The 15,986-nt window shown below is 43.6% G+C and overlaps 1 protein-coding gene across 1 annotated transcript in view; it reads right to left on the bottom strand.

Annotated features, from left to right (window-relative positions):
• The window catches only part of CCDC50 (coiled-coil domain containing 50), a 35,236-nt gene that overhangs the window by 13,342 nt on the left and 5,908 nt on the right, over positions 1-15,986 (bottom strand). The window contains exon 2 of the mRNA XM_073589433.1: positions 316-378. Coding sequence (XP_073445534.1) covers positions 316-378 — 63 coding nt within the window. The remainder of the gene's footprint in view (positions 1-315; positions 379-15,986) is intronic.

The following is a 15,986-nucleotide window of genomic DNA, read 5'->3' as shown; positions in this document are numbered from 1 at the left end:
TCACACTTCCTTTATAGTGTCAAATCTCGGACGTTCAAGGCAAGTTTAAGCAAAGCAGCCCATCAGCGGTCAATGAAACGGCAGAGATCACGTGGACATGTCACATGTGTGCTGGGAAACCGGGTGCCAACGTTGACTGAACAGCGCCGGTTCAGGAGGAGAGTAGAAGGGATTTTTTTTTTATTATTTTACATGCTAGACTACAGCATTTAAAAAAATTAGTGGAAAGACCCCTTAATACTTCAATATTAGAAATAATCACAGCTATGCATATAAATAGGATGCATCACAATATAGTTCTTGAAGATCACTTACTTTCCTGTTCTTGTAAGGAGTGTGCAAGACTATGATCTTCTAGCACGGCAAAATCTCTACATACTGTGGAAACAGACAACAAAAAAAAAAAAAAAAAAAAAAAAAAAAAGAAGTTATGCTATACATTTTCTGATCTCGAACCATAAACAGATAAGGAGGCAATCACACAACTCCATAGATCCTTTTAACCTTTTTTGGGACTAGTCATAGGTGGAAGCACAAAAAAAATAGCAATTTTCTAAGCCAAGGGCCATTAAAAGCTAATGCTTTGTCATGCCAGATTAACATTGAGTAAATAAACCTATGAACAAAGATTAAAGGGAATATGTCAATAGGATCAACCCTCCTAAGCCATGGTGACATGAAGATCACAGAAAGTTGAGTCAATTGATACTTTCATATCTGTAATGTTTTATGCCAGAGAAATCCACTTTTTTTATACAGTGGGGAAAATAAGTATTTGATACACTATTTTGCAAGTTTTCCCATCTACAAAGAACGGAGAGGTGTGCAATTGTTAGTGTAGGTACTGTACACTCAGAGGCAGAATCTAAAAATAAATTGTATGATTTTTGCAGAATTAAATTGCATTTTTTTGCATGAAATAAGAATTTGACAATATAAAAACTTAAACTTAATATTTGGTACCGAAACCTTTGTAATTACAGAGGTCAGACGTTTCCTGTAGTTCTTGACCAAGTTTGCACACAGCAGCAGGGATTTTGGCCCACTTCTCCATACAGATCTTCTGGAGATCTTTCAGGTTTCAGGGCTGTCACTGGGCAACATTGAGATTCAGCTTCCAAAGATTTTCTATTGGGTTCAGCTTTGACGACTGGCTAGGCCACTACATGACCTTGAAATGCTCTTGGCCCATCTTCAATGCTCTTACTGAGGGAAAGAGATTGTTGGCCAAAATCTTATGATATGACACCATCCATGCTCCCTTCAATACGGTGCAGACGTCCTGTCCTTTTTGCAGAAAAACACCCTCAAAGTATGACGTATCCCCCACCATGCTTCACGGTTGGGACAGTGTTCTTGGGGTTGTACTCATCTGTCTTCTTCCATGAAACACGGTGTTTGGAATTGATACCAAAAAGTTCATTGACCTTCTCCCATGCCTCCTCTGGATATGGCCCACATAGCACTCTTGAATTCCCAGCAACATCCCCTCAGGTCACTAGTTGATAAGATTACTTGTTTTCCATGTCTGCTCTGCATCTTCGGGTTTTGTTTTCCCTCCCTTTACACATCCTAAACACTCAAAGGCTAAGATTGCTGGCCACTCCACCATTACATCATCGCCCAGATTACACTGCTCCGAGAGCAGCTGGCTGAGCCTGGACTCCTACATTGGGGGGGCTGTGCTTGACTGACAAGCCATGTTCCTTTCAAAAGCACTCACAGGAAATCTCTGCAATTTGATCAGACAGTAGCAGGAAGTTAGGAGCAGGAGGTCACAGGTCCAGATGTTAATGCTCAGGAACACAGCCGAATTTTAACAGCAATTCAATTATGAAGTTTCTTCAATTCTCATAAGCTTCACAATGCTTTACAATGGAGGTATTCCAGGCAAACAAATTATTAAAGTATTGGACATTAACATACAAGGTAATTACAGCTAATCAGGGGCATTAGAGAGACAGCTAGTTTCTTCTAGAGAGCCAGTTTGAATACTTTTTTTCCCCCCCAACAAGCACTGCCTGGCCTATAAGGCCCTATATTAGACGAGTGATAAATCTTAATTAGCCCGATAGGTAAACTGTGCAATGAGGTAAAAAAAAAAAAATATATATATATATATATATATATATATATATATATATATATATATATATATATATATATATATATATATACACACACACACACTCACTGGCCACTTTATTAGGTACACCATGCTAGTAAGGGGTTGGACCCCCTTTTGCCTTCAGAACTGCCTCAATTCTTCGTGGCAGAGATTCAACAAGGTGCTGGAAGCATTCCGCAGAGATTTTGGACCATATTGACATGATGGCATCACACAGTTGGCGCAGATTTGTCGGCTGCACATCCCTGATGCGAATCTCCCGTTCCACCACATCCCAAAGATGCTCTATTGGATTGAGATCTGGTGACTGAGGAGGCCATTTGAGTACAGTAAACTCATTGTCATGTTCAAGAAACCAATCTGAGATGATTCGAGCTTTATGACATGGCGCATTATCCTGCTGAAAGTAGCCATCAGATGTTGGGTACATTGTGGTCATAAAGGGATGGACATGGTCAGCAACAATACTCAGGTAGGCTGTGGCGTTGCAACGATGCTCAATTGGTACCAAGGGGCCCAAAGAGTGCCCAGAAAAAATTCCCCACACCATGACACCACCACCACCAGCCTGAACCGTTGATACAAGGCAGGATGGATCCATGCTTTCATGTTGTTTACGCCAAATTCTGACCCTACCATCCGAATGTCGCAGCAGAAATCGAGACTCATCAGACCAGGCAACGTTTTTCCAATCTTCTACTGTCCAATTTCGATGAGCTTGTGCAAATTGTAGCCTCAGTTTCCTGTTCTTAGCTGAGAGGAGTGGTACCCAGTGTGGTCTTCTGCTGCTGTAGCCCATCTGCCTCAAAGTTCGACGCACTGTGCGTTCAGAGATGCTCTTCTGCCTACCTTGGTTGTAACGGGTGGCAATTTGAGTCACTGTTGCCTTTCTATCAGCTCGAACCAGTCTGCCCATTCTCCTCTGACCTCTGGCATCAACATGGCATTTCCGGCCACAGAACTGCCGCTCACTGGATTTTTTTTCCTTTTTCGGACCATTCTCTGTAAACCCTAGAGATGGTTGTGCGTGAAAATCCCAGTAGATCAGCAGTTTCTGAAATTCTCAGACCAGCCCTTCTGGCACCAACAATCATGCCACGTTCAAAGGCACTCAAATCACCTTTCTTCCCCATACTGATGCTCGGTTTGAACTGCAGGAGATTGTCTTGACCATGTCTACATGCCTAAATGCACTGAGTTGCCGCCATGTGATTGGCTGATTAGAAATTAAGTCTTAACACACAGTTGGACAGGTGTACCTAATAAAGTGGCCAGTGAGTGTATATCTATATCTATCTATCCAGAATTGTGGGGTTTTTTCAGCCGCTCCAAAACTGCAAACATAATGCAAGAAAAGATGATGAAAAACATATCCACTCCATGTATAAAGAAAACCGTAATTTCAAAGCACAAAAAATGAAAGTTTAAGCCCCACCACACAGCCCGTTAGAGTAAAAATTCAGAAACATTCCAGGTCTAAGAAAATGGTGAAAACTTAAACAGAAGGGGGAGAAAAAAAAAAACCCACACACACACCACACTATGCATGTTCGGTAATAACAGTAGCGGTAGTGATTTGAAGAATCATTACCTGGTCATTTTTACCGTGGAATGAACACTATAAAACTAAACAATATTATGGAATTTAACTCTCGAAATTTCAGTGTACTTGGGAGTTTTTTCCTGCTGTATAGTACATCACATGTTAAAATGTATAGTTTCATTTGAAAAGTAAAAACTCGTCCTACAAAAAAAAAAAAAACACAACAAGGTCACTGTTACGGCTTCTGGGAGCATTTGAAGAAGAAAAAGAAAAAAAAAAAAAAAAAAAAAAAAAAAACAAAAACAAAAGCGTTAAAGCAGAAAAAAAATGACAGGTCAGGAAGGGGTTAATATACACAGCACTGAATGAAGTCCTAGGTGTGGTGCCAAGCAGGGAATATTGTGGAGCGATGGATGCACTAGATGGGAACCTGACTGTTCCTTTGCATAAAATGCAAACTTTGTTTTCTCAGTGATGCAATATCCGCATAAAGACTCGAGTGACTGACCTTGTCATTTACAAAACTACCCTACAATGTACTTTGGGCAGCATGGTGGCTCAGTGGTTAGCACAGTAGCCTTGCAGTGCTGGGGTCCTGGGTTCGAATCCCACCAAGGACAATATCTGCAAGGAGTTTGTATGTTCACCCCGTGTTTGCGTGGGTTGCCTCCCACATTCCAAAGACATCATACGGATAGGGAATTTAGATTGTGAGCCCCATCGAGGACAGTGAAGATAATGTGTGCAAAAACTGTAAAGCACTGCGGAATATGTTAGCGCTATATAAAGATTATTATTATTATTATTCTTCATTTGGTCACCTTAACCCTCTAGTGACTTCCAATAGGTCTTCTCACTGACCTGACATATTCGAGAATAGCGTCCCCCGATGGGTGAAAACACAGCAGCTGTACACTCAGATGCTGCCAACAATGATAACAGCCAATTGGCATCTGGAGAAAGTGATTGACGTGGCAATCAGTGGCCAAGAAATATACTTGGAGTCTGCCAGCAATAGTGGCCTGCACAAATGTTAACTCAATGTGCAATGATAAGAATGAAAAATGTTATTTTTACCACTAAAAGCTTGCCAATTCCTGAAAACATCATGAAAGTTTGATAAAATATGTTGAAGGGTGCAGTTTAAAGAAAAAAAACAAAACACAATGGTATCACTTTTGGAGGTTTTCCAATATATAGGGTACCCCAAAGATATTTAATAGGTGCTAAAAAATAAATTATACATTTTGTAGACGAAATGAAAAGTTACTGCTAAAAGTGTTAAACCAGCTAACATCCCACATTCTCAAAATCAGTGGGACCTTCCGCGAGGAGAAACTTTACCCTTTAGATCTGGGATATGTTGAAAACATTCCAGAGTTAAGCCTCCGTTACACACTGCGATATCGCTAGCAATATCACTGTAAAGTCACCGATTTTGTGACGTTGCAGCGATATTGCTGCATGTGATACTTACCTCCGACCGGCTCCCCCACTGGTTATCGCTGATCGCGCGAGAAGCTCCTGGACCATTCCTCGTCGGTCACTTCCTGCGGCGCTTCCTGTGGCGCCGACGAGCGACGCGTGGAAGGACGCATGATCGCCGCGTCTGACAGGTAAGTAGCGATCCCCGTCCCCAGCGATGTCGCTGGTGAGATCTGCCTGTGTGGCAGCTCACTAGCGACCACCTAGCGATGCACCAGCGATCCTGACCGAGTAATATCGCTGGTCGGGATCGCTGGTACATCGCTAGGTGTAACGGTACCCTTATTGTCACAAAGTGACACATCATATATAAAAAAAAAAAAAAAAAAAAAAAAATTTTGCCATTTGAATAAGGGGTTAAGGCTAGAGTTGAGCGACTTTGGTCGGATCGGGTTTCGTGAAACCCGAATGAAACAAAATAAGTTTCAGATGAAACTCGTCCGACTAGAGCAAAACAAAGTCGGAGTTTCGTCCGAAACCCCACCCCAATGCAAGTCAATGGGAAATAAAAGTCGGACGAAACTCCGACTTTTTTTGCTCTAGTCGGACGAGTTTCATCTGAAACTTATTTTGTTTCATTCGGGTTTCACGAAACCCGATCCGACCAAAGTCGCTCAACTCTAGTTAAGGCTAATAACGGATTCCCTTTAGGCTTCTTTTACACTTAACAGGTTTTTGCGTCCCCAACAGATTTCTATGGGGCCGCAAAAACGGGCCGCAATAATTCCACGGAGCGCCGTGCACTGTATGGCCGTGAGAATAAGATAGAGCCTGCTAGATCTTTTTCACGGCTTACGGACACAGCCCCCCATTGAATCATCGGCCCAGTCTAGAATCATCGTAGGTACGCTCCACGGCTGCTGTTAATTGTGTGGTTAGGATCAGGGGTCTGCAATCCGCATGGTTACCAACCTCTCTGGTTTTCTGTGACTTAGCTGGGTTACCGAGGAAAACAAAACCAAGCAAAGTCACAGAAAACCAGAGAGGTTGGTAACCATGCGGATTGCAGACCCCTGATCCTAACCACACAACTAACAGCAGCCGTGGAGCGTACCTACGATGATTCTAGGCACCTCGTCACAGCCAGAGGACTAAATAAGCCTAAAGCAAGAAAAGGGGAAATCTAAACTGCCCCAGAGCAGACCCCAAAGGAATAGACAGCCCCCACACATGTATTGACGGTGAAACAAGATGAAAGCACAAACAGGTAGGAAAATAGGCTGAGCAAACGATGGGGCCCACACTAACTAGAAAGGACAGGAAAGGAAAGATACTGTCTGCAATCACACCAAAAAACCCTGCAAAAACGTCCAACACTTCTGATATCAAAAAAAACCCCTGAAGTCACTAGACTTCACCCACTATATCAGCACTCTGGCATATTCTGAGAACAGAGCAAAAAGAGGCCAATCTAATAAGGGACAAAAAACAAACTGGCACATACAGTAACATAACAGTGGAAATTCAGCACAGCCCAAGCCGAGGCTGGCTGACCACACAAAAACTGAGTAGACCAAACCAAATGTGAACATTAGCAGAGACAACAGGAACTGATCTGGAAACTAAGATCTCAGGAGGCAGGAAAAAATCACCAGCATGGGAATAGGAAGTCGGCTGTCTTAAATCCAGTCTGAGACTCCAGATGTCCAATCCTCATCCTCATTATCAGGTGTCAGGTCTCTGTTAATTAGATCAGCTTCATTACCTCCTGCCACCACCAGAGGGAGCCCAGAAAGAGAACTCACAACTCCTCTGTCAGCACAAACAGTTCCCTCACCAGAAACAGACCAGAAAATGAGATCACAACATCACCTGTTATGAACTCATTTTCTGCTCCACCAGTTGAGAGTTCTCCTTCCGTTCTCCCTCTGGTGGTGACAGGATGTAGTGAGGTTGGTTTAAGTGGTAGTGATCTGCCACCTGATGAGGATAACAAATGGATCTCTGGAGTATCAGACTGGATATAAGACAGCCGACGCCCTATCCTGGTGCTGGTGATTCAGTCTGCTTCTCAGGTCTTGGACTTCAGCTCTCTTCCAGTCTTCTCAAGTTAAGTTTGTTTTTTTGCTAATGTTCACACTTGCGCTTGTTGGTCAATTCAGTTTTTTGTGTGGTCAGCCAGCAGGGGCTATGCTGAATTTCCACTTCTATTTATCTGTATTTGCCAATTTGCCTTTTTTGTCCCTTATTAGATTGGCCTCTTTTTGCTCTGTCTCAGAATATTTCAGAGTGCTGATATAGAGGGAGAAGTCTAGTGACTTCAGGGTTAATTTTGCTATCAGAAGTGTTGGGGGACATTATTTTGGTAGGGTTTTTTGGCAGATTGCAGACAGTGTCTTTCCCTTTCTGTCCTTTCTAGTTAGTCGGGCCCCATCGTTTGCTCAGCCTATTTTCCTGCCTTTGTTTGTGTTTTCATCTTGTTTCACCGTCAATACATGTGGGGGGCTGTCTTTCCTTTGGGGGTCTGCTCTGGGGCAGTTAGTTTTCCTCTTTTCCTGCTTTAGGCTTATGTAGCTCTCCGGTTGTGACGATGAGTCTAGGATCATCGTAGGAACACTCCACGACTGCTGCTAGTTGTGTGGTTAAGATCAGGGATCTGCAATCTGCATAGTTACCAACCTCTCTGGTTTTCTGAGACTTAGCTTGTTTTTTTTCCTCCTCGGTGACCCATTCATAACAATCACCCCTTTTTTTGAGATATCATATAATGAAGTCATTCAATTGTGTGTCACATATGGATTCTCTTAGTACTTTTGCTTCCCCTGACAAAGCACCTTTCATGCATAAACACCTTGTTTATATCGGTTCAGATGTATGTAAACTACCGCTGTCCGGTCCGCTGGGCGGGGCTTATTCACCTGCTATCCCCCCCACCCTGTCTTGATCAACGAATTTCTTCTTGTGTAGAGAAAGACAGGGAGGGAGGGAGCAGGTGAATAAGCCCCGCCCATCAGACCGGACAGTGGCAGTTTACATACATCTGAACCGATATAAAAAAGGTATTTATGCATGAAAGGTGCGGGGTCAGGGGGAAGCAAAAGTACTAAGAGAATCCTTATGTGACTCACAATTGAATGATATCATATGATATCTCAAAAAAGGGGTGACAGACTCCCTTTAAAAAAGATTTAGGTTCTGTTCCTGCAGCACAGATTTGTTTTTAATGCTTTCATGGGTATAAGGAATATTGGTCTTCCTAGAGCCCCTGCATTCTCTATGCGAGAGGAACTGCTAGACCTGGAAAGAACTTATCTAAGGGAGAACAAGAAGAGCGGCTGCCCAAAATGAAACATGCTTCAACCCCTTCTATATATTTTTTTTTCCAGGGCTCACATACACATTAGACTGTCGACAGAACTCCTCATTATCAGCAAGTTCAGCTGACAGTCTAATGTGTATAAGGGCTTAAGCATTAGATGGCTGTCAGCTGGACGATGGTTTAGCCGGCATCCATCTTTGCCGACTCTCCCATAAGCCCCCGTCACACAGGGCGAGATCGCTAGAGAGATCGCTGCTGAGTCACAAGTTTTGTGATGCAACAGCGATCTCACCAGCGATATTGCTGTGTGTGACAGGTATCAGCGACCGGCCCCCCCTGCCGGGTATCGCTGATTGTGCTCAAATGCCCTGGACTTTTTTTTGATCGTTGGTCTCCCGCTGGCCAGCACGCATCGCTGCGTGTGGCAGGCGGGAGAGCAACGATCAGCGAGCTCCCAGCTCGTATCCAAGGTAAACAGCGGGTTTCTAAGCGCCACGCGTCGCTTAGATACCCGCAGTGTACCTTAGATACCAACGCGCTGGTGCAGGGAGCTGGTAACCAAGTTGACAGCGAGTTTCTAAGCACCGCGCGGCGCTTAGAAACCCGATGTTTACCTTGGTTACCAGCTCCCTGCACCAGTGCGCTGGTATCTAAAAGGTACACAGCGCAGCGCGCGCTCGTCGTCGCTGGTGCTGATCGCTGGTGAAGCTGCCTGTTTGGCAGCTCACCAGCGATCATGTAGCGACACACCAGCGATCCTGGCAAGTTGATATCGTAGTCGGGATCGCTGGCGAGTCGCTATAGTGTGACGGGGCCCATACACTGGAGCCCTCGAATTCTCTATGAGAGATCTGCTGGGAGACATCTCTAAAGCAGAGGGGCTTTAAAAGAAGTTGCTCACTTTCAAGAAAGTGAGCTCCAGCTGGGTAAAAAACATAAAACACGGCAGGTACCCACACTTCTCTGGGTTCAGATCCAGGGAAAACTTAAGCAATGTAAATCCAAGTCAATCACACTTCAGTGAAATCAACCTGTCAAGTTATGAAGAAATACAAAATGTGAATCATTTTCTCCAGCTGTTGTGCAAATGGAACACACAGGCAAAAATGTTAGGCAATTAGCAATAGAACTCCTATAAAAAGCAGTGGTTCTACAGGGATGACCACAGACCATTTCTCTGTTCTCATCTTTTTTTGGCCGGTTTGCTCATTTTGTCATTGCTCTCACTTCTAGAGGTACAGGACTGTAGCATCAGGCGATGTCTACAACTCACAGAAGTTGCTCAGGTAGTGCAGCTCATCCAGGATGGCATATCAATGTAAGCTGTGTAAAGAAGTTTATCTTTATCTGTCAGCACAGTGTCCAGATAATGGAGCAGATACCAGGAGACAGGCAAATACATCATGAGATGGAGGGGGCACAGGAGGCCAAGAACACCACTACCTCCTCCTGTGTGAAGGGAGGAACAGGAGGAGCAGTGTCAGAGCCCTGCAAAATGACCTCCAGCAGGCCACTTAAATCCAAGTATCTGCTCAAACTGTCAGAAATTGAGTCCATTAGGGTGGCAGGAGAGCCCGACGTCCACAAGTGGGAGTTGTGCTTTCAGTCCAGCACCGTGCAGGGCGATTGGTATTTGCCAGAGAACAAGATTGGCAGGTTCGACTTTGGTGCCCTTTGCTCTTCAAGGATGAGAGCAGGTACAGTGAGCACACGAGACAGTCTTGAAATGCTGTGGAGAACTTTCTCCTGCCTGCAATATCCTCCAGTATGACTGGTTTGGCAGTGGGTCACTAATGGTATGAAGAGGAATTTCTTTGGAAGGCCGCACAGCCCTCCATGTGCTAATCAGAGGTACTCTGACTGCCATTAGGTACTGGAATGAGATCCTCACACCCATTGTGAGACCATATGCAGATGCACTCGACTCTGTGTTCCTTCTGATGCATGACAACGGTAGGCCTTACGTGGCTGAAGTTCCTACATGAAGACGTTGATGCTATGGACTGGCCTGCCCGTTCCCCAGACCGGAATCCTAATCATACACATCTTGGACATCATCTCTCACTCCATCCACCAACGCCACGTTGCACCACAGACTGTTCAGACAGACAAAAAGTAATTTCTCCAGCTCCTCCATTGCCCGCAACAGCACAAAATCGGACTGCACTCGGATGACATCCGACTAATGGATGCTGTCGCGTCATGCTGCGATTGTTTACTCAAGCCAAATCGGCATGAGATAATCGCAGATCAGAACCGCCCCATAGTATAACATTGGACAGAGTGCTATCCGATAAGACAGCACATAACACTCAGCGGACACCTGTGTAAGCGAACCCTAAATTTCGGAAATGCATAGAAAGACCAACCTACTTTCCAAATGACCCCTTTTCATATTTTCTCATTACAGATCAAGATAACATCTCGAGAGCAGCACGTGTGATCGTTTATAGGGGCTGTAACTAAAATCTCATCCAGGCAGAGCAGTTTCCTGGCGAGAGCACTGAGCGGCGAAACTTTGCGTGAACAGTCACTCTGTGCTGACAGAGTCCTTTTAATGAAAATGTACTCATTAGGTGACAAATACTCTGATAATATGTCTACAATCAACGGAGAGGGAAAAAATAAAAACATATGAACTCCATTATTACACACACCTCTATTACATTTTTTTTTTTTTTTAACCGGAAACACAAAGGGCCTCAAAATTATTGGCACATCATGGTGGCTCAGTGGTTAGCATTGCTGCTTTACAATGAGAAGGTCTCTAGTGGGATTTCCACCCAGGACAGCATCTGCAAGGAGTTTGTATGTTCTCCCCATGTTTGGAGTGTGGGAGGAAATCGGAGTACCCTGAAAAAAAACCCACACCAAGACATTATACTGATAGGGAATTTAAATTACGATCCCCAATGGGGACAGTGATGACCGCATCTGTAAATGCTATGGAATATGAGGACGTTATTTAAGAAGTTAATAATCAGAAACTGCACAAAACAAGATGTCCATGTACCGTGAGTCTTCCATCGGCCATCTAACACTTTCAGGCCGTATACATAGCATACTCTACACCAGCAGGGAAAGGGTTAACCGGAATACAAAAATAGACGTGGATGAAGACCATCTGGCCTAAACAGCAGACAAAGTTTAGATTCCCGTTATTTTAATTATATACAGATCTTCCATTGTATATTTATATAGTGTGGTATAGAAACAATGTGAATCTTAAAGGATTAACCCCATAAATGCCACCGTCAATCACAGACAGAAGCATTTAAGTTCCACCATTGCTGTGGTGTGTGCGTTTTCGCCACTATGACTTCCCCACCATCCAATGTTGCCGAGTGGTTGTCACTGTAGCAGAGGACACATCGCTGCCATGTTGGTATTCCTGTGAAGCCTACAGGGTGGGCTTCATACATTGCCTTGAAAAAGTGTTCATACCCCGTGAACGTTTCCAAATTTTCTCATGTTACACCCACAAAAAACATTTTACTGGTATTTTATGTGATACACCAACTCAAAATACTATTTGTGAAGTGTAAAAGGAAATGACACGATTTTTCTATTTATTCCAAAAACATAAGTCTGAAAATTGTGACATGCATTTGTATTCATTCTCCCCTTCCCCCAGAATAGGACCACCTTTCGCTGAAGTTTCTGCTGTATGTCTTTTGGGGGTATGTCCTTACCAGCTCTGCACATCTAGCGGATGACATTTTAGTTCAGTCTTTGCAAACTGGCTCTAGATCAGTGAGATCAGATGGAGGCATCAGAACAGCAATTATCAAGTCTTGTAACAGATTTTCTATGGGATTTAGGTCTGTACTATGACTGGCCATTCACACACATTAATATGCTTTGATCTAAACCTTTGCATTGTAGCCGTTAGTATGTTTAGGATTGTTGTCCTGCTGAAAGGTGAATCTTCACCCAAATCTCAAAGCTTTGCAGACTAAGATTTTCCTCTAGGATTGCCCTGTATTTAGCTGCATCCATCTTCCCAGCAATTCTAGCGAACTTCCTTGTTCCTGCTGCAGAAAGTTTCCTCACAGCGTGATGCTGACACCACCACGTTTGACGGTGGGGATGGCATTTTCAGGATGATATGCCAGACTTAAGGCTGTCAAGAATGGCTTTTTTCTAATTGCTCTTCCATAAAAGCCAGATTTGTGTAGTATACAACTAATAGCTTGCTCTGAGGAACAATTCTCCCACCTAATCTGTGGATCTCTGCACTTGCTCCAGTGTCCATGGGCCTCTTGGCTACTTCTCTAATTAGTGCCACCCTTGATTAGGATGCAAATTTAAATGGACAGCCATACCTTGGTAGGTTTGCGGTTGTGCCAAACGCCTCCCACTTTTGGATGATTAATTGAACAGTGCTCCGTGAGAAGTTCAGAGGTTGGGCTATTTTTTTTTTTTTTTAATTATAACCGAATCCTGCTTTACACTTAGTTCTCATGATGCTGTTTGATCCCTAATGTTCTCAACCAAACTTCTGAGGCCTTCACATTTGACTTCTGGAGGCAACTGATCACTCAGAATTTTCTTTAACAATATCAGACTACAAGGAACTGAATACAAACGACCATCACAATTCTCTGATTTTTTTATTTTAAATATTAGAAAACCAAGTATAAATTTTCTTTTCACCTCAAATTCATATTGGCAGATCACATAAAATCCCAATAAAACACATTTAAGTTTGTGCGTGTGTAACGTGAAAAAAAAAAAAAAGCTCAAAAAGTTCAAGGGATATAAATACTTTTTCAAATCACTAAGAGAAGGATTTTTGCTATATACCTGAATGACCTAATACAGCGCCACTGAATGGGGGAAAAAAATTTTTTAGATCTCGGAAAATGGTGACATTTTAAAATAGATATTAAATATTATAAAGAAAATACCTACACAATGTTGGCAACAACGGAATAGTACTGACTGGTAGAAAAATGCTGTCAGGTCATTTGTCTCGCACAATGAATGGGGGATTTCAGTGTGTTAAAATGGCGAACGGTGTCATTGTCCAACTAAACTACAAATCTTCAAGAGGAAAAAAAAAAAAAAAAAAAAAAAAAAAAAAAAAAAAAAAAAAAAGAAGAAGAAGGAGCCCCTGTACGGTTCTGTTGTAGAAAAAGAAGTTATGGCTCTTGGAAGAACGAAGAGGAAAAAAAAAAAATTGCAAGAATGAAATTGGGCCTTGGTGAGTAGAGCTTAAAGGGAACCGGTCACTAGATTCATGCGGCCTGAACCACTATAATCAGAGCCTGGCTGCCATATTGGAGTGAGGTAGGTTATGCTGTGAGACACCGTAGCATTGCAGAGAAAAGTTTCCCTCGCCAGCTGTGGACCATAGGCAGAGAAGACTCGAGGCCAGTGTAGCCCCCGGCCTTTATTCTGCTCCTCTCCGCGTGACCTGTCGATTAGTCTTGGCCTATGGCTCGCCGGCCAGCTTTTCAAACCATAGATGTGTTGAAAAGTTGCAAACAGACAACATGTCAGTAGATTACTGTAATTTCGGCCTGTGTAAAGCATTACACACACTGACAATAAACCACCAAAACAAACAGTCGCTATTTTTACCATAAGGGAGAGGTCACTGTAGAGGTTGTGAAAATCAGGAGCGATAACCCCACATTACAAGGTCATTAGCCAAAACTCTTACAAAGTCAGCACGTCTTTCCTACCCCTCCATTTTCCTTGGAACTTTCTTTTCGGCACTTTTTCAGCATGGCTGATTTAGGGCTGTAGTAGTAAAATCCATGCGGATTAAAAGAGCGTTTACCTTGGAGTCTGAAGGCTATCTGCAGAAATTCTGTAGCATTTCCACATCAAATGCTGCATGTTATGGAGCAGCCAGATGGCCATAATAAGGCTATGTGCACACGTTGCGGATTGTCCTGCGGATTTTTCCGCACAGAATCCGCATCTCTTAGCAGAATCCGCAGGTCAAAATCTGCGCTTTTTTTGCGGGGATTTCCGGCGGATTCTTTGCTGATTGGCATGCGTTTTTACCCCTGCGGATTTCTATAATGGAATGGGTGTAAAGACGCTTGCGGTTTCGCAAAAAGAATTGACATGGTCCTTAAAATAATCCGAAGCGGATTCCATGCGGATTTTTCCCACAGCATTTTTTTTTTTTTTTTCATTGATTTACATTGTACTGTAAATCACTTGCAGATCTGCAGCGATTCCACACGGAAAATCCACAGAAGATCCGAAACATGTGCACATAGCCTTTATCAAAGATGGGAATGTAGTGCACGGACTGGCCAGCTGCTCTCTTGACCAGAGCGTTTCAGCCTAGAAATACATGAAGCTGTCACGCTCTGATCAGGCCAGTCCATGCACTGTGTTCTCTGCTATGCCCGATTTATATGGCCATCTGACTGCACCCAAAGACGATTTTGCGACCGTTATGGCCAGTGTGAATCCATCCTCATGACCGAGCTGTGATCTGCGACTACAGCTTAGCTACATGCAGTGCCTACAGGTAGTCAGACAATACACCTCCTGTCTTGTCATTGGCTCTGGCTGCTGATTTTTCTTCTTCCGAGTTGATGTAAAAGGTAGGATAATTATAAAGTAAGGTTTACTAAACCACCAGTGAGAACAAACGGACGAGCATCATGTTATTGGCGCACATATACTGAGAGGACAGCGCTATGGCTGGTTCACACATCTGTGAAACAAGGACCAGAAGATCCAGCCCAACCGCTCGGCCTCCCAACGTGAGCCAACTGCTTCATCTTTGACTATGTTTGGTAGATCTGGCATTCAGGTCTTCTGAACTAGCCGAAGGATGTGTGTGCATTAAACAATCATTATGATTGAGTGGGCCTAGGAATACTCATTCCCCTGATTAAAAGCCTTTGTAGAACAGGCCACCTGCGGGACTTCACCTATTCCTGTCCAGCCCAATGGACCCAGACAGCCCCAAGGCTGGAAACAGTGGCATCCCACCCCACTCAGCCGCTCCTGGCCAACGGATCAATTTCACCATTATCTGCAGTCTTGGGAGACATACACCAGTGAATACGATGATGAACAGGGAGCTCATGGATCCTGGTTCCTTCATACTGTGTGGGATGATCATGACTGTAAGGATATCATAGTATTGGGAGCGACAGCGTTGATCAAGGTAAAAGGGATGAACAAAAAGAACACTGATTTGCTGTTTTTAATAAAATACTGGACATTATATAGTTTTGAGCTGCTAAAGGTAATAAGCCCTATCGGAACATTTATTAATGGTAGCAGCTGGTCAACATACTTAATTCTGCTCAACATTAATAAAAATTACCGTAATACAAATATAATCAGAATCAAGTTTGACCTATTTGTTCCACCTTCCACAGTTCCAGTCTTATGTGGCCCCTTGGGAAAATTAATTGCCCGTGCCGGCTCTAGCTTATAGAGCCTGTAAGTGGGGCAAGCTCCGTAGGCCGGGATCACACATGCGAGGAATACGGCCGAGTCCCGCATGATAATACCCGGCACTCAGGAGTGGAATGTGCGGCTCCATGTATTGCTATGCGGCCGTATGCTCCGCTCCTGAGTGCCGGCGG

This window comes from Dendrobates tinctorius, unplaced genomic scaffold (assembly GCF_039654945.1).
Source record: "Dendrobates tinctorius isolate UK_male_01 unplaced genomic scaffold, ASM3965494v1 ptg000107l, whole genome shotgun sequence".
In the NCBI taxonomy this organism is placed as follows: domain Eukaryota; kingdom Metazoa; phylum Chordata; class Amphibia; order Anura; family Dendrobatidae; genus Dendrobates; species Dendrobates tinctorius.
This window is presented reverse-complemented; position numbering and strand designations above follow the sequence as displayed.